The sequence below is a fragment of the Idiotropiscis lumnitzeri genome, chromosome 19 (assembly GCF_059441095.1).
Source record: "Idiotropiscis lumnitzeri isolate Australia: NSW breed Sydney's pygmy pipehorse chromosome 19, RoL_Ilum_1.0, whole genome shotgun sequence".
In the NCBI taxonomy this organism is placed as follows: domain Eukaryota; kingdom Metazoa; phylum Chordata; class Actinopteri; order Syngnathiformes; family Syngnathidae; genus Idiotropiscis; species Idiotropiscis lumnitzeri.
The window spans coordinates 11992522-12013210 of record NC_142409.1 but is presented as its reverse complement, the minus strand read 5'-3'; the positions used below and the strand labels follow the sequence as shown (position 1 = coordinate 12013210).

The window sequence follows — 20689 nt, the reverse complement described above, 5'->3', positions numbered from 1 at the left end:
TATGTCAAAATCTTTTAAAAAAAAGTTGATTAATTGTCAAGAAAGAATACAATTCAATGTATCATAATAATAATAATAGTTTTTTTTTCATTTGCGCTTATCGTCAACATCAAGTTGGCACATTGCAGTCAATCAAAAGTTTCAAAACGAGAAGAAGAAGAAGAGCGCAAAGGGCCGGTTGGCAAATATCGTCAAAGACGTCCTGCCGACGCCTTGTCTGAGAATGTAATTTTGTGCGTGGCGGGCGTCCTATTAATATGGAACACGCAGCAGTTGCATCGTCCGTGAGCTGTCTGCTGACTTGGAATGAAGAAAGCACACCAAGCCAGTCGGACGCGATATTTGCTGGGGAAGATAACTCCTGTCTGGTTACAAAGGCGTCGACGACCGTGTGAACCTTTTATTTATTTATTTTTTCAAATGGCTTCATCCTCCTCCAGCACGCCGTCCGTCCTTCAAACGCTTCGTGTCAGAGTGCCGTAATTGCACCGTGACGGGACTCATTCCTCGTCCCCATCAATCACCCCGTGGAGATATCGACTCATGTGGCGAAAACCAATCCGACATAATGTAGGTCGACATATGCTAAGCAGTTTAATGTCGTTAGATTTAAAAAAAAAAAAAAATTTACATTACCCGTGGCAAAGCAAATCATTCATTTATGTTACCTGTTGATGTACATTTGAATAAATTACTTGCTTTGAATTTTTATTTTTTGTCATTAGGTTTCCAAAACACAAATGGTGACATCACGCTCCGAACGTTACTCTCCGGCGCAAGCTACAAGGCTAGCATTGTTAGCATAGCACGTGCGGTTAACGTTAGCAACCAAATGTTAGCATTTTCTAGCTAACGCGCTAACAGAAGGATCTCATTATCTTTCCTGACGATCCGTGGGGCCGAGATGACCGTTTTTGTAAGGGTAAAAAAATAGCGGTGATGCTCTCGCACTCCTGAAACGCTGCTTAAATCAAGCGCCTCCTTCACAGCCTTGAAGGAGGTCACCCCTCACAAGTGCGGGCGAAAGATAACAGCCTCGGTGATGAAGCGCACAATAGCCGTGACCAAGACGTAGTACCCGTTACGTCTCGCAGGTTCACACGCCGGCTCCTCTTTTCATTCCATTCATAGGCTGCCGCCGCTCCGTGCAAACGACTCGTCGGCTTCATCGGCGCCCTCATCGGCTCTCTTTGAGGCCGCTAACGCGTTTTTTGTTTCTTATCAAAAACCAACAGAGAGAGGGAGGGAGGGAAAAGTTTACAACGATAACATCTCGCTCCAGCGCAGCGTGGCAAGAAAACTGAATTTGCCCACCAAGACCGAAGGAGAGACTCAATTCGATTTATCTGCGGTGAAGTTGAACTTGATGTTGAAAAGCAAGTTTTATAAGAGTCGCAAATCAAAAAAAGTTCTCCACTCGTTGAAAAGGCGAACACAACTTGCTTGCTGTCGGACTCGAAACTTCAAAAGAAAATTTTCTATGCGCTTGTCGCGTCGCCTGACTGCAGTGTGGCGCTCAATCGAAAAGCAAAAAGTCGCCGCTCGCTTCCAAATCGTCGTTGATCTCATTGGTTGAAAGCAAATGATGTTTGGAAGTTGCCGACGACCCGCAGCATCTCTGCAGGAAACACGATAAAAGGATTATAAACGACTCGGCTGTTGGACATCAAGCGAGGAGTGCTATCTTGACAAGATGAGTAAAAGCGGCGGCACGCGTCTCATTAATCACAATCAACTCTTGCATGTTGCTGTCAAAACGCGGCGTCCTGACGTATTATTATTGCGGCATCTGCATTACGGGATTCAGGAACACTCACCGAAAAAAAAATCGGGGCGACAAAAAGGACAACATGTCGTCACCAAGCCACGTGTGGCATAACAATCCTGCTCGTTTTTGGCCTTGAGATTCTCCACGCTTATTTTTGCGCGAAATGAAATCCGAAGCATTGCTCTGAACGCTTCGTGTGGCAAAACCGTCACACATTTTGTGGCAACAATTTCACACTGGTGTCGTCAAAACAATTGCTCTCAAAGCTGCATCACAATCACACGCTGATTTTGCAGAGGGATTTTTTTTTTTGTGCGTCCAAACAATCCTTCTATCTTGAAGTCAAAACAATCAGTCTGCGAGCTAATTGTGGCCTGGGATTCCGTTTTTAAGGACACGTGAGCCATGTGCGGCCGGACACTTTCTTGTTGCTCGTCACTTGTTTGTTTTGCCGTTTTCCGCTCGTGGCAATAAATGTGTGAGTGACACTGAAGTGAATTGTGGCATAACAATCACAAGCGTGCGGCCTTGCCATTCTTGAGGCTTATTAAAGTTATGAGTCACGTTAAAGCATGGTGTGTTATCAACGCGAGGTATGGCATAACAATTTCAGTCTCGTAGAAAACAGCGCCGTCATTAATTTGTCACATTTTCTTTATTTTTTTTGCAAACAAATAGCAAGTATCATCCAAGGGTACGGCTTAGAAAGAGTTGGATTCTTGTGCGTTTTATTTAAGAATGAACGACCCTGGGGAGTTGCGCTGCGGAGATGCTTTTCGCCGCCGCCTTTTTTTTTTTCTTGTGAATTATCAAGGCTTTTCTTCTACCACAAAATCACGTCCGGAGTGCGAAGGTGAAATTCCCGCAACCCTCATCTTGTTGAAAAGAATCCGAAAAGCGTGACCCCGGCTTTGCCTTGACCTTCACCGCCGCTCGCTATTAATCACAAATCACCGTGGGAACGAAACTGGATATTTTCGCAGTGGACGTCGTTATGATGCGAGCACGTTGCCGATGTTTGCTCGATGCCGGAAGCGACAGGAAGCGAGCTAGGCCGCTAATCTCGCAGCCCGTTATGCTTCAAAAAAACAAAACAAACGTTTCCTTTTCCACTGTCGATGCGCCGCAATCCCTTTGCACGGGTGTTTGTTTCCCTTTCCAATTTTTTGTTTTATTTTATTTTTGTTATTTTTTTTTGGGCTCTCTGTCTTGCAGCCAGTTGGCGCTCGGCCGCTCGGGCACGGCGCGACGATTCGCAACGTTCAGGGGGAAGAGGTTAATGGACTCGTCACCCCTCCGCGGGTAGCGCCGTGATTAATCAGACAGCGGGAGCACTCCCGACCGTTTAGCGAGCTGGCATCCTCTGCCGGATGGCGTCGATGGGATGCGGCGAGCGCAGCCAAATCAAAGGTAGTCTTCCGAGGAGGCGGCATGACGCCCGCGGGCTCTCGGAGGAGAAATAAACCCGAGAGGATGCACCGTGGCGAGGAACGTTGCTTTAATTGTCACGCTGCTTTTGTGGCAATCGCGTTGTTCAGTTGCGAACGGGCCAAGTTTCTGGCGAAAGGGAGAACGTGTCATCGGCAGACAAGCGACCTCTGAGTGATGTTGCGGAATAAAATGGCAGCAGTCTGCCTCCGCTACCACAGGTGGCGCTGTTTAGACGTCGCCATTATATGATATATTTTTTCATCTCATTTATTTTTCAATGCTGCAGAAATTTGAAAACTTCTGTAAAATCGTTTCCTGAGGCACATTCCTACCTCTTTTTTTTTTTTTTCCTTGGGACATAATTTGGATTATATTTGGAGGATGAATGATTTCTAAGCCAAAATCAAAAAGCAACAAGTGTGAGTGTGGAGAAAAGGCGTCAAATGGCCAAGCAGAACTCCAAGCGTCCGTCCATGTGGGGAAAAGAAGCGTTCTTTTGTTTTCCGCCAATCAGTCCCCAACAAGTTCAAAGTCAAGCAGCTTGTCGTGTTTTTTTTTTTCTCTCGCGCTGCGCCGACACTCGGTCGTCTTTGTTCCGACAGTCGGAGATGACGCGAGCGCGGCGCCTCTGTTGAGCTAAATCTCGAGGATGAAAGCGGATGCTCGACTCACCCCGCTTGGAGTGGGAGGCTCAAAGCCGACACTCGCGAAGGGGGCGCTAATGAGCTCGCCGAGTGGCCCTCCAGAGGCGAGTGCCGAGGACAATTAGCGGAGCGCCCACTTGACGCCGAGTCGCTTTCCTCCGCCGGGAATCTTGTTCAACGTCTTGGGTTATTTGTCGGTCAGCTCGTAGGTTTAAGCCTTCATTGACAGATAAACGGAGATTTGCGTAGTATTTTATTTAGAATAGATCCCATTGGATTTTCTGTGACAACAAGGCACTCGAAAGTGGCCCCGCTCGCTGTCAAGTTAGACAATTAAAAATCCATTTCCTGCCTTCCGTCAGAATCTGTGTGCACTCATGACCGACAATGAGGCACTCGCCTGCCCAAAGCCCGGTTGGGTCCACGTGAGCAATACATTGACGAGTACTGAAGAATTAAAAAAAAATAGAATAAAAATTTGTTTAATACGTAGAGTTGTGTTTGAATAACCTTCAATGTATTAAAAAAAAAAAGCCCAATTTCCATCGACAGACTGAAGACATTCATTTGTCGTCGCCGCTTTAGTAGCGTCGACCTTCGGCCAAGTCGCTGTGAGCTTTTTTCCATGAAGTGCGTTCCTGAGCTTCTGATTAAATTAGCCGCAGAAAAAAAAGCGTCCCAAAGCGTCCCTCTACGGTCATGAAAAATAAAAGAGATACAACACCCCCGCGCAGGGGAAGGCTTTCAACCCTTTGCTCGGCCTGCCACTTGAATATTTCATGGCCGCCTCGACTTATTTGAGTGGGAATAATTGATCTGGAAGGAGGGCTGCCACGCACAAAAAAGCAACGCTTCTGCAAAGACCCGAGCGGCCGGGAAACGTTTGAGCTTTTGCTTCATAACAATCGTACCTGCGTGCGTCCTTTTCCTGGAAATCCGCTTGGCAGAGGCGACGCTTCTCTCGTTTATTTTGGGGCATCGTTTCTCGAGTTGCAAAATGACAATAAGCGGCTATATTTGGGGCTTGCTTCTCAAAATGGATTCTTTGTCGTGCTCAGGCTTAACCATTTGCAGCTCGGCGAGAACGTCGCGAAGGCGAAATCCGGTGAAATTCGGACAAAAAATTATTTGGGCCACTACACAGTCAATTTTTTAAGACGGCTGCAAAATTTGGGCAGTTTTTGAGGTTGTGAAATGTTCATCATTGTGGTCACCTCCAGCCAATCGCAGGTCAAGAGTGATGATGTCAAAAGGGCAATTTCTTTTCCCAGTGACATTTGAAATCCCATCTCGGCGATGACGGCCGATGCCGCGGCTTGGATCAAACCAATTATCCTGCCTGGCGGGGGCACGGGGGGGCTCAGAGGATCAATGAACTTCATCAGGAAGCCAGTTAAGCCGAAAAACAATTGTTTGATGCGCAGCGATACGTGCCGACGGATCGGCTCCGCTGGCCGGCCACCGATCTGCGAGATATTGAAGACGGGGATGGAGTTAGAGCGGCGGACGTGGATCGATGCCGCGCCGTTTGCTATCTGCGCCCGTCTTGTTCAAATGAATCGCCCGACACTGGAACTCAATCTCGGGCATTACGACCGTATAGTTTTACGCCCTCCCCCCGCCTCGCAGCCTCCTGCCATGAAAGCGAACGAATGTAACCCGATAAAGTGAAGAGCGCCTCGTTGGCTTGCGCTCGTGCGCCCGCTTTTGGATCAAAGCACTTTGCCCACGCGTCTCGTCTTCACCGAAAGCCAATTAAGGCTCGTTTAGGATCCACGGACGCGCCAAAATACAAGTGGAGCCACGGTAAATGTCACGGACCTCATACTTCCTTGGGGCCGATTTCTTTGCTTTAGCAATCGAGTCCTCAATAAAAATGTTCCCGAAGAGAAACGTGTTTTTGTGATCTGAATAAGATCAAACTACCATTGCGTTCTTCTTCAAATATGTTATTATTATTCTGATTATGAAACAAACGTGCCCTTAATACTTGAACAACTTTGTCATCATTTCAAATGCGCTCAGCATAAACCCCGCCGAGCTGGTCACAAAATCGTTTGTCTCGAAAGCCATCAAGAGACGCTCGGGGCGCTTGTGTTCTGCGTGTCGAACAGCATGTCCGTGAAAAGCAATAAAAAAAGTAGCCGTCAACGTGTCACCTTACATCGGCCCGCGGCCGGTCTATCGGGTTGCCTCGGGCGTAGAAAACGCTGACGCAGCCGTTTGTTTGTTTGTTTATTTATTTATTTTCCTGAGCTATCGACTCATCGCCGCGTTCTGTTGCGCTTCGCCGAAGCGGCTCCTCGCGTCTTCTCGGAGCGTGTGCTGTTCACCCAACGGAGGAGGAAAAAAAACCAAACAATCCATATACTTGGAAGGTCGCGAGGAAGAGAGCGGAAGCCGCGTGAGCAAATGCGCTGACCCGTAAATGTGACAGATGCGTACATTCGGGCATGCTCGTGACAGACCAGAATGGATTCATGTTAGAGTGGTGAACTCGGGGAACAAAACCGCAACGCCGTTTTGTGGAAATGACAAACCGATACCATTGAGTAAATGTCCTGATAGGAGGTCATGCCGATCGCAATGGCCGCTCTTCACAAGGACTGAGCGGCCTGTCAATTGCCAAAGTCTGCGGAAACTTTTAGAATTGCAAATAATTCCATCCAAATGTGTACTACATCATTGTCATAGGATCGGCTTCCAGTTCTATGGTTATCATCATGTTTTTCCACTTCCAAGGAAAATCATTTTGGATTTTGTACCCAAAAAAAAAAAAAAAAATCAACCACCCCAAGAATTGCAAAACACTTGCAGAGTATTGTTGATCTTTACCAAAAAAAAAATCAATAACCCAATCGTGCGAGAAAAAATAAATAAATGCCTTAAAAAAAGTTTGTTTGGCTTTTGAGGCGCCCTTTGCACTTGTTCTTATGTGAATATGCTAAATCCTGTTCCGTCCTGTTCCGTCCTGTTCCGTCCCGTTCAGTGGGCCTGGCGTGACTTATTTTGTGGCTGTCACTGAGTTTGTTTATCTCATGATTCTTTCATCGGCGCTGCCAACAGATGCTTCCATTCCACTCTTGCTTTGCTTCTCTTAGTTTTTTATTATTTTTTTTTTAATTAATTTTTTATTTAGGATTTTTTTTTTTTTCAGGCTAGCGTAACGACATTTTTGCGATGACGGTGCAATAACGAGCCCAAGCGCTCTTCACTCTCCCCAAGCTGGCGGTATATCCAATCATTTATCATTTAGCCCCCCCCCCCCCCCCCCCCCCCCCTTCTGTGTCCTTATTGCTATTAGCCTTGTCGCTAAGTGTCCCTGGCCGCGTTGCATCCCTTGCCAAGAGCGATGGTTTCATACGCTAACGAGCAGCGCTTGCTGGCGTTGGCGCGCGATGACAGGATTGCAGGCGTCAAAAATGCTGCGTGCCTCACCTTTCTGCGCAACGTCGCCGTTTTTTACGAGGACGCACGCGCGGAATCCGTTATTTGTTCTTTCGCCATCATGGAAAACAATGACTTTGATTGTGTTATGTCGTCAAGTAAGTTTTGGCGCCTGCCGCCGTGCCACGCTTGCATCTCAAGTCAAAGCCAAAAAACAAACAAACAAAAAAAAAAATCATCTGATTGTTGGCTCATGTCTCGAAATTAGCAATTTCTCTCGATGAATCGTTACATCTCTAGTATTACGTTAGCAGTGAAGCTGGTTTTATTGCGCAAACATATCTTTACTAAAACTCCTTAAAAAAAATCTAGATCACATCAACACATTTCAGCTTGTTTTATCCTTCTTTTGTTTTTCTTCTGAGCCGAAAATTAAAATCGTGCTCGATTAAAAACGAAGCACAAAACAATCGATCACTTTTTCATTTGAAATATTTTTTTCTTTGTCCGTCGAAGATGGAATGTAACTAATGATACACCGACGGCCGCCGTGTTTTCTGCGAGCATTCATCAACCGGCACGCGGCACGTTGGGGCCGAGGCCGGCGGTGACTGGCAGCGAGAACAACAACACGCCTCTGAATGGCATTGATCTCAAAGTCTCAATAACAACAAACTTGCACAATCAATCAACTGCTCCTCTGCAGCATCTTAATATCGCAGACGGAGACGCGGCGGCGGCGGCAAAACAACCGGCGGTCGGATCTCATGACATTGACCAGGCCGGATTGCGACTTCCTTTCCATGAACGATTGAAAAACACGCAAGCTGAGAAATGTTTTTCCTCACTCGCCAAAATGAGACTTTCTCCAAATGTTGGCGGGCGGTTATGCGTTACTACGTTGCATCTATTGGGAGAGAACTGTTACTAGGGGTATTATTCGGAACCTCCGCAGAGACGATGTTGGCCGGCGGTGGCGAACGGCGGCCAAACGGCGAAATCGCTCGCCATGCGCCGACGCATGTCGACTCAAGCGGCGCCTTCAAGGCCTCACCGCCGCGCTCTGGCTTGGATGCGAACATGTGTGTCGCGTACGTGCACGTATACGTGCGTTGGTGCGTGTGGTTGCTTCAGTCATGCGCGACTTGGCAGGCACGCGCGGCTCAACAACTGGCAGCGCGCGGAGCCCGCTGTGAGCGTGCGCTCGCTGATAAGCATCCAGGCCGTCGGCAGGAAACGCTTTTTGTGAAACGTTGGGGCGTCTCCATCGCAGCCTTTTCACGCGCCATTTGCGTTGTTCACGTCGAGCGATGTTGTTCAAACGCAAACAACCACAAGAGCCCCGTTGACCGCCCAATAGGGATGCTTTGATCCAAAATGGCTGACTTCCTGAGGCGGGGTCTCGATATACTTGCCTTGTAGATAAGGAAACTTGTATTTTGAGAGGTCCTAACTGCACAAACGCTAAAAGGGAAAGGAAAGAACGAGTGGTCGGACAAGCGAGGCTGCCATGTTATATTAAGTTGTTGCCTGTTCAATTATTCGGCATGGAGCTTGACATTTTGGCCGCGAGGTGAGCGGAGGTCCGGGGGGGGGGCGGTCGAGCAACGCGGAAGAGAGTGATGAATGATGGATGACGGCGGAAAGCCAAGCGAGAGGTAAAAGGTGGAGATGAATCAAAGATTGAAGACTGCGAGCTTGGGGGGGGGGGGGTCAACGTCGGCCTCTGATCTCACATTGTTAAGGAACGTCCACACTTTTTATTCCTGAAGAGACGGAGCACAAGCTAACCGCGTTTTTCATTTCTGGACCAGACTCGGATGTAACGTTCGGATTAAAAATATGAACACGTGCGGCTGGAAAAGCTCATCTTGGAACATTTTGTTTGGAATGTGTCGGTGGGAATTTTTAGAAATTCATCTAGAAAAATGTCAAAGAAATTCGGTTGTCATATAATCAAGTTTCAAACTATGTTTTCAGGTCATTTGATTTTCAAGTGAACAGTGTACCCTTGTTTTCCAGTGTTGACAGAAGTGCCTGTACTGATAGAAAGTGACAAGCCAGGCGCTCATTCCAGACTGATACGAAGTAAAAGTGTCTGAGATCCAAGGACGCAAACTGAAGTCACACTGACCGTTATGCAAGGGGTCTTTCTTTTCTGTACGAGTTGCATATTCAAATTGCTTTGCTGCGAAACAATAAAAGCCTTGCATGAACAGGAAGCAGGAGCTTCACCTCTGACTTCAGGGGGCTGCTCCGCGCGAGACACAAAGACAATCTTGGCTGGTTGACTCATTTGTCCAGGCTTGTTTAATAGACAAAAAAACTAGCACTGTTAGCTTAGCTTGCTAAGATAGGCTTTGTGCTCGCACAACCTTACAGCCTTAAATTATTTAACTTTTTTTTTTTTTCAGAGCCTGCTTTTGTTTTTGGCAAGTTTGCTTTGCTTTGCTCTCTTACTTCCCTTCAATCTCTCGACAACGATCCAAAAATATCAAACGTATTATTGAGCCTCTACAAACAACCACAACGATGTACCGGCGCTGGCCGCATAGCGCCTCTCTCTTTGTATAATGTTAGCTCGTTTTGTTAGCATGCTAGCAACAATTTAGCATAGTGTAGCTTTTGACTTTGGACAATTTTATTTATTTTCCATTTAATTGGCTGATTTGGTTCAAGACCCGCCTTCCTTCTTTGTTTTTATTGCTATTCTTCATTTTAGTTGCGTTTTCTCCCTGCTTAACCTACAGAGCAATTTATGATTATGCTACTCCCATTTGATTGGCCAAGAGTTTGATACAAGAGTCGACTTTCGATAGATTCTGTATTCATACTGTCATAAACCAATAAAAAAAAACATGGCCGCCGGTGCAAACGTTCATCCTTCAAACAGCATAAAAGGAATGAATGCAGCCAATGAATAAAAGAAGCACGTATCGTAATCGAGTAAATTCCCATTAGAATTCCCGTTAAAGAAGAGATGCGGTGTTGTTGAACATTACACACCGCATGGGAGCACAACAATCTTTCTAAGTGTCGCCCAAAGGCCCGGCGCTCTCGGAGCCTTGTCGCGCTCACCGGGGATTCCCGATGGCGCTAAAAAGCGGGCGGAAAAGTCACGCGGAAAGGCGCGCAAGGTTGCAGCGGAGCCGAGCCCACCTGATGGCTGAGCCTTTAAAACGCCGTAATTACCGCCGCCCGTTGACAGCAATCGCTTTATTTCATTTTCAGCAAATGGGCATCACGGATCACGTTGCGCCCGTTTCCTGCGGTGCGGAGGAAACGGGAGCGCAACGTATCATCATCATCGTTTCAAAGCAGTTGGCTCACTTTGTGGTTATGTTGCATTTGGACGCTTGTTTGCTAAAATAAAAAAAAACGTGTGAGACTTGGTGTCAGCAGTGACCTCCCCCAAGGCCAAACAATCCAATATCGCACGTCTATAATCCAATTTTGAAATGTTGACAAAAGTGGGGAACAACAACTATCGCCGTGACACTTTGACTGGTTGTGTCCAAATATTTTTGCTTTATTTGGAGAAATATTGAACAAATTTCCAACTTTTTTCACATATCTGTGATTTTGTTTTATTGCAGTCAGGTGAATTTACATTTTTAATAGATTTTATTTTTAAATATACAATATTTTTCTAATTAATTAATTTTATCATTTATTTAACATATATAAGATTTTTTTTGTGATGTATGTATTTGCAATTGTTTTCTGTCTTTTAATGAACATATTTTCAAATATTGTTCAATCTATTTTGGGATTTGGAATTTTAAAAAATTTTTCCTCCGGAATTATTTTTATTAATTTGCTTTTTTTTTTTCATTCCAGAAATGAAAGTCCCTCGCTTTTTGACTGCGGCTTCCGTCAACGCCAACGACTTCCCGCGGATTGGCGACGAGTGCCACTTGAGGTAAGACGGCTAAGCGGACTTGCTTTCAAGGTGATCTCGGCGCCGATGATGACGGATGCGCTTTTGCATCGTTCATTCTCTCCCGCAAAGCACAATTTGGCTCTTCCAGTCCGTCCATGCGCGTTGGTAGGCGTGGAAAGCGCTGAAAAAGGGCGTTGGGCCGCCCTCCCCGCGGGCTGCCTTAAAACGCGCCTAATTAATGTCCATTAATCAAATCAGCCGCCAAGGACGAGCTCATCAGTCAGAAGGCGCAACCTCCACGCCGCCACATGCCTGATGAATCAAAAAAGAGTGTCAACGTGCTGGCTAAGCGTGATGCCAAGTATGCTAATTGAGCCCGCACACGTGCGCATCTTGCAACAAAAGTGCCTAATGGATGATCAATGCGAGAAAATCGCGCTAATGACGCTCACTCACTTAAGAGCGGGAGTATCGATGGGGAACATTTTTGCACATGCTCGCGATCCTTTGAAGACGCGGTTAGGGCGTTAAATTAGGGTTTCAAGCCCGGGTCACAAATTTAGGCTTTGAGGTCAGGGGTTAGAGTTTCAAAATCAGGGATACGCTTTCGAACGAGGGTTAGGGTTTCAAATGAGACATTCAAGCCGGAGTTGAGGTTGCAAATTTTGGTTCACAAATCACCAAACTTTAATAAGGCAGAATGTCCGAGCTTGACAAAACATCACGAAGGGCCCCCGTCTGGCCGATTAGAAGAGCGAGCAGGGCCTGTTTGATGGAATCGCTGATGAAGGACTGCAACGTTGGGGCCGTCCGTCGCTTGCTTCTAAAAAGAGGAGCTTGTCGAGAACGCTCTGAACATGCGCTCATTCATGCAAAAGAACAATAACTCACAAGAGCAAAAAGAAATGGACCAAGATGATCTTTGTCCCACGCGATCACGTCACCAAGTCGATTTGACGGGATTTTTATTTATTTATTTATTTTAAATCTCAGTACTTTTGCAACCATATATTTTATAATCGGTCATTTTTTTTTCATAATTTTATGAGAATAAGGAGTTTATTTTTTATTTTTATTTTTGGCTGAATTCAATTTATTGTTCTCCAAAAAATTACTTTTTGGGAAAAAATTTTTACAAGGATTTAATGATTTTTTTTACTATAACTTATATATATGTATTTATTCCCTAATACTTTGATTTTGGCTCTCACCGTAATGACTTTTCCGGTGTGGCCGAAGTTTCTGCGAGAAAAAAAAATCAGAGGATTGACTTGAAGGCTCGGAAAGGCACTTCCGCTTTCTGCCAGGGCGCTCAGAATTCCATTTTTCATCAAAGTGTGTTTTAATCTGCGTGCGGCGCTCTCATCTCCACTCGCTCGTCCTTATCATATATTTGATTCTCTGACGCTCTCGTCTGAGCAAGTGAAAAACTTCATCACTGACGGATTCTCGAGAAAAGAAGAGTGCTTACTCTGCGTAATTATTTTCCAATATTCCTAATCTTATTACGCGCCTGTAAAACACATTTATGGAACTCGGCACATTTCGAGTTTGGAAATAATTTTGCCTTTCGGGTCGTGGAGGTGAAAGCAAATCAGATCGTCAACCAAATTGCATGGTCGTCCAAATTTCGACATTTTTGAAAGGCGTCTAAAGCATCAGAGTTGTACTCGGTAGCCCTCTGATTGCTTTTCTCGCCATTGTTTTTGCTGTGAACTGCGGATGAACTTGTGCTTGTTTGTGGGTTTTAATGAAGCCCGAATAATCTCATGAATTTATGTAACGCCGTGTTGAGGGAATAAGACAGACTGCCAAACGTCTGCGCTGATCGCTTCCTCTTCTTCATTTATTTTTTTCTTTCCTGGAGAAGCTGCCTTGAGTGACACCGGAAAGTTGTCTCGGGAAAGTTGACTGCATGTTTTACGCCACCGCTCTCGGCCCAACTCAAAGAAATCTCCTGCACAACAATACAATGTTTAATTCAAGAACTTTTAAGAAAAAGAAATGGTGACGATATGCAACTCGAAACCAAAACCAATCCAAATGCTAACGTTAGCTTAGCGTTTCCGTTTCCTTTTCATGATTTTGTAACGTCGTGACTTCATTTGGGAAATGAAACCCAAATGCTAACAGTAGCTTTGCATTTTTGTCATTTCCTTGTTTACAAAATATGAACTCACAAATTGTTCACGCGTTGCCTCCTCAAAAATGAGCAAATACTTTCGCTCTCCTTCATTGTTCTTATTTTTTTTTCACTCCCGCGTGACATGTTCGATGCAATGTCGTTTTTGCAGTTTTCTAGCTGAAGCAGTTTTGCGATTCTTTTTTTTTTTCCCCGTCATCGTGCGCTGCTACTCAAAATTCAAATGATCCACCGTGATGCCAAATTTAGCCGTTTGAAATATTTATGCGCTGTTTCCCAGCTTGTCGGGGGGGGGCAGAAGATGGTGCTGAGGGACGGGGGGGGGGCTGCTTTACAGGTAATCTTTCCAACAAGCCCGAGCTGGTTAATTTTTCATGCGTTGAGCTGAAGGCAGCCAATTTTCCCACGGAGAAAAAGCTTGCTCGTTAACGTCATTAGAGACGATAGAGCGTGATTGATTGTAGCCAGCCTGTGGATTGATTGATTGATTGATTGATGCATTGATTGGTTGACTGATTTCCTGTTGGACTTCATCTCTGGAAGAGAAGTAAACAGCTTGTGGCTTCCCGTGACTCCGTCCAAAAATATCTGCGTGAAAATGTGAGTTGAATTCCCAACTGGACATTTTGGAATGCGTTCTACTGAATCTGATCGCAAAATGATTTTGATGACTGACAGGCCCTGCCGTTGAGCCGAGAAGCCTTTGCGACGCTTTAGCGGCAACGTTGGCCGCAGGGCGAGACTGCGGCCAGGGCGGCGGTGGAAATTCTGTGCCGGTGAGGGGATGGCGAGAGTCTTAAAAGAATTGCTCGTCCCTTTGCACCCAGCATGTCGCATTTTTTAATAAGGGCAACCACCGTCCGTGCACGCTTCAGGGAGGATTTTGGTTGCAGGGGGGTGGGCTTCAAACAGCCCCCGTCAATCTTGTCCCCCGAGTCGGCCAGCCTCTCTTCTCTCGTTAGCTGTATCGGTCGCCAGGCAACCGTCAGCCGCCAAAAGTATGCAAGCGCGGCTGACGCGTTGACGTACGTCTGAGGCTAATTGAGGCGCGCCGGTTGAACTCGGCCAGGCGCCAACTTCAGCTGGATTCGATGCACTGTCGGCAACCAGCTGATAAGTAGATCCCGAAAACTGGATGTGGCGAAAACGCACTTTGTCAGGGTCGCTCATCACCCATCGTTCCGTGCTCTTCACTTCTTGGCTCACTATATAGCGCTTCACTTTTTGACTGCATTGTGTATTTTTTTTTTTTAAGGGCTTTGTTATGGTATGAAAAGCTATGACACGTTTTTTAAACATTTATTTCTCTGCAATATTCTAATGCTGAGTGGCTTTCACACTACGCCTCAAACTATATTTTACCACGACTTGTTTGATTCCCTTGCTATGCTCTGCACTTAATGCTCACGGCACACACACGCACACGCACACAGCCGGGCGAGAGAGAAAGAGAGAGAGTGAGAGAGAGAATTTGCTCTTGAAGCCACAGCGCCCTCTTGTGCCCACTCGGTGCATGATTTCCCGGCCGCTTCATTCGCCCGGAAAACAATCAGTGTTGAACTGCGAGACGACAACGACGCAGATTGCACACACATGTGCGCGGCATCAGGGTGTGTGTGCACCACTAGGCGCGTTTTCGAACACGCCAGCACACGTCGACACGACACCTCCGCTACGTGTGTGGATCTTCTGGAATAGCCATCATCGGCTGCCGCTGCCTCCTCCTCCTCCTCCGGGGAGGTTGATTTGCTGCGCACAATGTGGAAAAAAATGCCCGTGAATACTTGAGGAGTGACGACAACTTTCCTCCCTTTTCGGACGTGGAGAGGAGGAGTTGAAACGCGGGAGAGGGAGTGAAGGAGAAGGGCAGGAGTCGAAGGGGGGCTTGTGGTGCGTCTGCGATCCGTCCAACCCCCGCCGCCTGAAGCGGTGCCGTCCGGGCTAAACGCGAGCAATGTGGCCCGCGGAGGAGTGTCGCTCGCCGCTGTGCAGCTCCGCGGATGCTGCGGCTCGCTCAGGCTCCTCGCGGTGCCTTTGTGGACCGGACACCGACTGGGGCTGAATCATGTTTATGCAACCGGTGGAGTGTTTTTTTTTTTTTCCCTTTTTTTTTTTGGTGTCTTTGTGTGTCTGTGGACTGATGGAAACATGCGAGGCAGTTCTTTGGGCATTCTAAGACATGTCTCTTGACTATCCATGTGCGGACATGTGGAAAGTGCACTGAAGTTTTTCTCTCCATGAGAACATCTTTTTTTGGGGGGGTTACTGGACTTGACTATGGGATGTTCCGTTTTTATTCAAAGGATCGTTTTTAAGCGTTGAGCCCCAGGATGACGTTTAACTGGACTTTCTTTCTGCTCCCACTCTGGGCAGTGGGAACAGCTTTCTCGGGGGTGCTTAACGTTACTGACAGAGACGCTTTCACGGGCGACATGCTTCAGGTTCAGTTGTCCGGCGACCGAGTGGCTGATCAGCAGGCGGCATTTTCCCACCCGGGTCTCTATTTCGGCCCAGGGGATGTACAGCAAATGAGGCAGAGGTCCTCCGGCAGCCACAGCCACATTTTTAAAGTCATCCGGGCTGCGGCGCTCACCATGCTGTCCAACGGTGCGTCTTACCTCCCGCCGGCCAAGCACGAGGAGTTTACAAGCAAGTGGAACGAGATTTACGGGAACAACCTACCTCCCCTGGCGCTGTACTGCCTGCTGTGCCCCGACGACTCGGCCGCCCTGCAGTTCCTCATCAAGTTCATGGACAGAATGGCGGAGTACCCGAACTGGAAGGTCACCAGCGCGCCCCAGGACGAGGTTCCGATGGCGCACTCGCTCACAGGGTTCGCCACGGCCTACGACTTCATTTACGCCTACCTGGACGTACGGCGGAGGGACGTTTACCTCAAGATGATCCGCTCGCAGACGGCGGCGCTTTATGGCTTCTCCAAGTACCGGGGCTGGGGCCGGCAGTACCTCCACAATCACCAGACCACCAACGTCGTGGCCCTCCTGACCGGCGCCATCGTGGTGGGCTCGCATGACGACCCGGAGTCCATGCTTTGGAAACAAGTGGCGGTCAACTACATGGAGAAAACGATGTTCCTGCTCAACCACGTGGTGGACGGCACGTTGGATGAAGGCGTGGCGTACGGGAGCTACACGGCCAAGTCCATCACGCAGTACGTCTTCTTGGCGCAGCGGCACTTCAGCATCGACAACACGCAGAACAACTGGCTGGGAGCGCACTTTTGGTTCTACTACGCCACCCTCCTGCCTGGCTTCCAGAGGTCGGTGGGCATCGCCGACTCCAACTACAACTGGTTCTACGGGCCGGAGAGCCAGCTGGTGTTCCTCGACGCCTTCGTCTTGAGGAACGGCACGGGGAACTGGCTGGCTCAGCAGATCCGCAAGCATCGACCCAAAGACGGCCCCATGGGACAGTCGTCAGCGCAGCGCTGGGCCACGCTGCACACGGAGTACATCTGGTATGACGCGCGCCTGGCCTCGCAACCGCCGCCCGGCTTTGGCACAGCCGGCATGCGCATTTTCTCCAACTGGGGCGTCGTGACCTACGGCGCCGGGCTGCCCAGCGGCCAAGGGAACACTTTTGTTTCCTTCAAGTCCGGCAAGCTGGGAGGCCGCGCGGTCTACGACATTGTTCACGAGAAACCGTACTCGTGGGTGCACGGCTGGAATAGTTTTAACCCGGGTCACGAGCACCCGGACCAGAATTCCTTTACCTTTGCTCCTAACGGGCAAGTGTTTGTCTCGGAAGCACTTTACGGGCCAAAGCTGAGCTACCTCAACAACGTGCTGGTGTTCGGTCCGTCGCCTACGAGTCAGTGTAACGCTCCGTGGGAGGGTCAGCTGGGCGAGTGCGCCAAGTGGTTGCGATGGAACGACGAAGGGGTGGGCGACACCAGCGGCGAGGTGATTGTGGCGTCGACACACGGGGACGCCATGTTCGCCAGCGGGGAAGCGGTGTCGGCGTACTCGCCCGCCATGCGACTGCAGAGCGTGTACAGAGCGTTGGTCCTGCTCAATTCGCAAACGCTTCTGGTGCTCGATCACGTGGAGAAGGCGGCCGACTCGCCTGTGAGGCTGCTCAGCGCTTTCTTCCACAATCTGGACATCGATTTTAAATATGTTCCATTCAGGTTTATGGAACGCTACAACGGTGCCATGATGGATGTTTGGGACGCGCACTATAAAATGTTTTGGTTTGACAGCAAGGGACATAGTCCGGAAACGCGCATCCAAGAGGCGGAACAGGCGGCCGAGTTCAAAAAGAGGTGGACTCAATACGTTAACGTCACGTTTCCGATAACAGACGCGGTTAGCCGGGCCGCTTATGTGTTCCACGGGCCGTATGTCAAAGTGTCCGCCTGTAAGTTTGTGGATAGCAGCAAAAATGGCGTCAGGCTCTCGTTGATGATCAATAACACCGAGACGATCGTGTCGATAGCGACAAATTACAAAGACATCGGTGCGAGGTCGGCGTATTTAGGCTACGGCGGCCACTGCAAGGTGGAGGATCGATATCAAATCACTCGCTTCGGCCTCGGGACGCAGGCGGTCCCCAAACGGGCGAGCGGCGACAATCAACTCTTTGACTTTGCCTTCCGGCTCAACGTGTTAGCCGGTTTGGTTCTCTGCGTGGTGGTGGCGTTCCTCGCCATGCAGAGGAAGTTTTACGACGTGTGCTTCAGGCTGCGGCGGCTAATGCGCTACGCCTTGCTCGCCGTCCTCTTCCTGTGGGTCGCCGGCCTGCTCTTTGTGTCCAACAGCTGCGATCGGCTCCTCTGCGGCGTCAAGTGGAAAAGCGAAGCCGACTTGCAAGTCCGGCTGCACGAGCAGCGGTCGCTCCCCCTGCCCACCGTCCTCATCGCCACTCTGCCCGGCTCGGGGGCGGAGATCCTCAAGCACCTTTTCTACAACAGCTCGGACTTTGTTTACATCAGAGTGCCCACCGAGCACTTGGACGTCCCCGAGACAGAATTTGAGTTTGACTCCCTGGTGGACTCGTGCGAGTGGTCCGGGTCGGAGGCCAAGCAGGGGCGCTTCAAGATGATCCAGGGCTGGCTCCACTCGCTGGTCTTCAACACCAAACTGCACCTGCAGAACATCCAGCTGGCCGAGGATGAGCGGGCCCGGCTGCCCGCAGGGGCCGCCTCCTATCCGGACCCCAAGAAGCGATCCAGGCGGAAGGCACCGGCGGCGGAGCTGAAAGGCAAGCAGCGAGCCGGCTCGGACAGAGACGTGGAGTACGTCCGGGAGCTGAGGCGTCACGTGGCCTCGTTCCCAAACAGCCGCGTTGTTCTCAACATGCGAAGCGGGAGCTGGGCGCTGAAGCTGCCTTTCATCCGGGAGGTTGTGGGGCCTTCCCTGAAGAGTCTCTACGTGGTGAGGGACCCGCGAGCGTGGATTTATCTCATGTTGTACAACAGTCAACCCAGCTTGTACTCCCTGAAGAACATCCCTCAGCACCTTTCCTTGATATTCAAGGAGGACGCCGTCAAGGATGGCTGCCTGAGCGTCGCGCCGGAGTTTAACACTCTCAGAGGATTGATGGCCCGCAAGGAGAGCGACCCGGTGTTGATACTGGCCCACCTGTGGCTCGCCCACACAGCCGCTGTGCTGCGGGTCAGCCAGAACCTCCCCGAGGACTCGTACCTCCAAGTGCGCTTCGAGGACGTGGTCAACTCTCCGCAGGGGACGGCGGAGACCATCCACGCCTTCCTGGGGGTGCCGGTGTCGCCCGCCGCCCTCAACCAGCTGGCGTTCACCACGTCCACCAACTTGTACAGGCTGCAGTACGAGGGGGACATCTCGCCGGCCAACATCGCGGCGTGGCGGCAGAAAATGCCGCGGCGCGACGTGAGGCTGGTGGAGGACGTTTGCGGTGTTCTGATGGAGCGGCTGGGCTACGGCCGCTTGCCCGGCTGACCGCGCTGCTGTTGTCGTTGTTTGCAATGATTTTCAACTTGACATGTTGCGCGGTGAGCCGGCGCGGGAGGGCCGTTGACTTGGAAGTGGGGGGGCATTTTATATTAAAATGGATGCGCTCGATCGTAACATTCACACTTAATGAGTGATACGTGTCTTAAAAGTGACATCGGACGTAAACGTTTGCGTGAGTCTTAGTAAAAAAGGACCAGTCGTGAGTCCTCAATCTGTGATGTCAGCGTCGGTCTTTTTTTAAACTGCTGAAGCGACGTACTGTTACGGGACGCGTTCGATGAAGTTATTTATTGACTTGATTATTTTGGGTGATTTACTTCTGTCGAATGTATGGTTTGTCGTTTAGGAGATCCTCAGGTGTCCCCCCAAAAAAAAGCAACAGGTCTCATGAACACGTCTGTCAAGTTTTGCATAGCATCTTCAAATTTATCTCATGACATTTTCTTCGGTGTCAGGCGTTGTCGCATGCGACGTTAACCAAAACAAACTTCTTCCTCCGTTCACGAGCAGCCCAACTCGCTCCCGTCCGCGTAGCTTGCTCTATTCTTCGGTTGCTCGTCAACGACTTTGGCACTTGTCGAGACCTGTTTCTTTCACATCCGACACCTGAAGATGTCTGAAAATTTCCCGGCCTCATTCGGCTCTTTGATGGCGCGCCGCTTCCCTTTTGTGGGAATCGGGGCTTTATTTGAACATGTCACGACTGTTTGCGCACTTTTCACTCCATTTGGGGCACTGTTGATGTACATACTCCCATCATGGCTTAAGAGCGTTTGAAGTGTTTGTGGCTTCCAAATAATGTGTGTCATCCAAAGCGAAGGCTTGCGGATATGATTAGCATTCAAACTCCCGCAGGCGTTTATTGAATTAGATCAGAGGAAAGTGTTTAATGGGGATCAGAAAAAAAAGAGAGAGAGAGAGTGTTGCTGTCAGCTGTGGCACATTTCCAGTCAAAGCAATTTTCCAGAGCACCCCCCCCCCCCGTCAGTCGGCGACTCGTATTAATCTGCGAAATGTTACAAACGAGGCGTCGCAGTTTGCCTTTTTCTGCCTCGATCAATCAGTGGTCTAATGACGATGAGGACGCGGGAGGTGCACTTGTTACACTGTGGCTCTGCTCCGGTCTCGTTGGCGTCGCTTCCGAACCCAACCCGTTTGTGTGCTCTTTTCATGTCAAGGAAAATAAATGGAAAAAAAAAAAAAAAGAAATCCGAAATATGCTGTCTGTTTGGTTTGTTGAACAATCCGTCGTCATGAGTTGCATGTGTTGTTTTGCTTTGAAGCACAAAATAAAAAGTCTGCATTTAAGGAGAATGCAAAAGTTACTTGTTATTTTGGCTTGGGTCCAAATTTTAGACACGGTGAGTATTTTTTGTTGTCTTCCTGAAGAATCATTCATTTTTTCACGACAAATATTGCATCTTTTTTCACATAACTTGCGTAACCGTCCATTGTCATTCAAACTGATTTGGCTCATTC

General features: G+C 48.7%; 3 protein-coding genes across 4 annotated transcripts in view; all 3 read left to right on the top strand.

Moving 5' to 3' along the window:
* Positions 1-20689, top strand: part of tmx3b (thioredoxin related transmembrane protein 3b) — a 71349-nt gene that overhangs the window by 41859 nt on the left and 8801 nt on the right. Inside the window, exon 17 of one of the 2 annotated variants that reach the window (XM_088282402.1) lies at positions 11071-11152. In XM_088282402.1, coding sequence (XP_088138528.1) covers positions 11071-11152 — 82 coding nt within the window. Of the gene's footprint in view, positions 1-11070; positions 11153-20689 lie in introns of those variants that run through there. The other variant, XM_088282403.1, reaches the window with a different exon arrangement.
* The window catches only part of cdh19 (cadherin 19, type 2), a 64975-nt gene continuing 55379 nt past the window's right edge, over positions 11094-20689 (top strand). Inside the window, exon 1 of the mRNA XM_088282398.1 lies at positions 11094-11152. The gene's annotated coding sequence lies outside the window, so the exon portion shown is untranslated. The remainder of the gene's footprint in view (positions 11153-20689) is intronic.
* On the top strand, positions 14797-19247 carry dselb (dermatan sulfate epimerase like b). The gene has a single exon (XM_088283368.1). It carries the CDS (start codon positions 15587-15589, stop codon positions 19193-19195), a length of 3609 nt encoding a protein of 1202 aa, XP_088139494.1. The 5' UTR covers positions 14797-15586; the 3' UTR covers positions 19196-19247.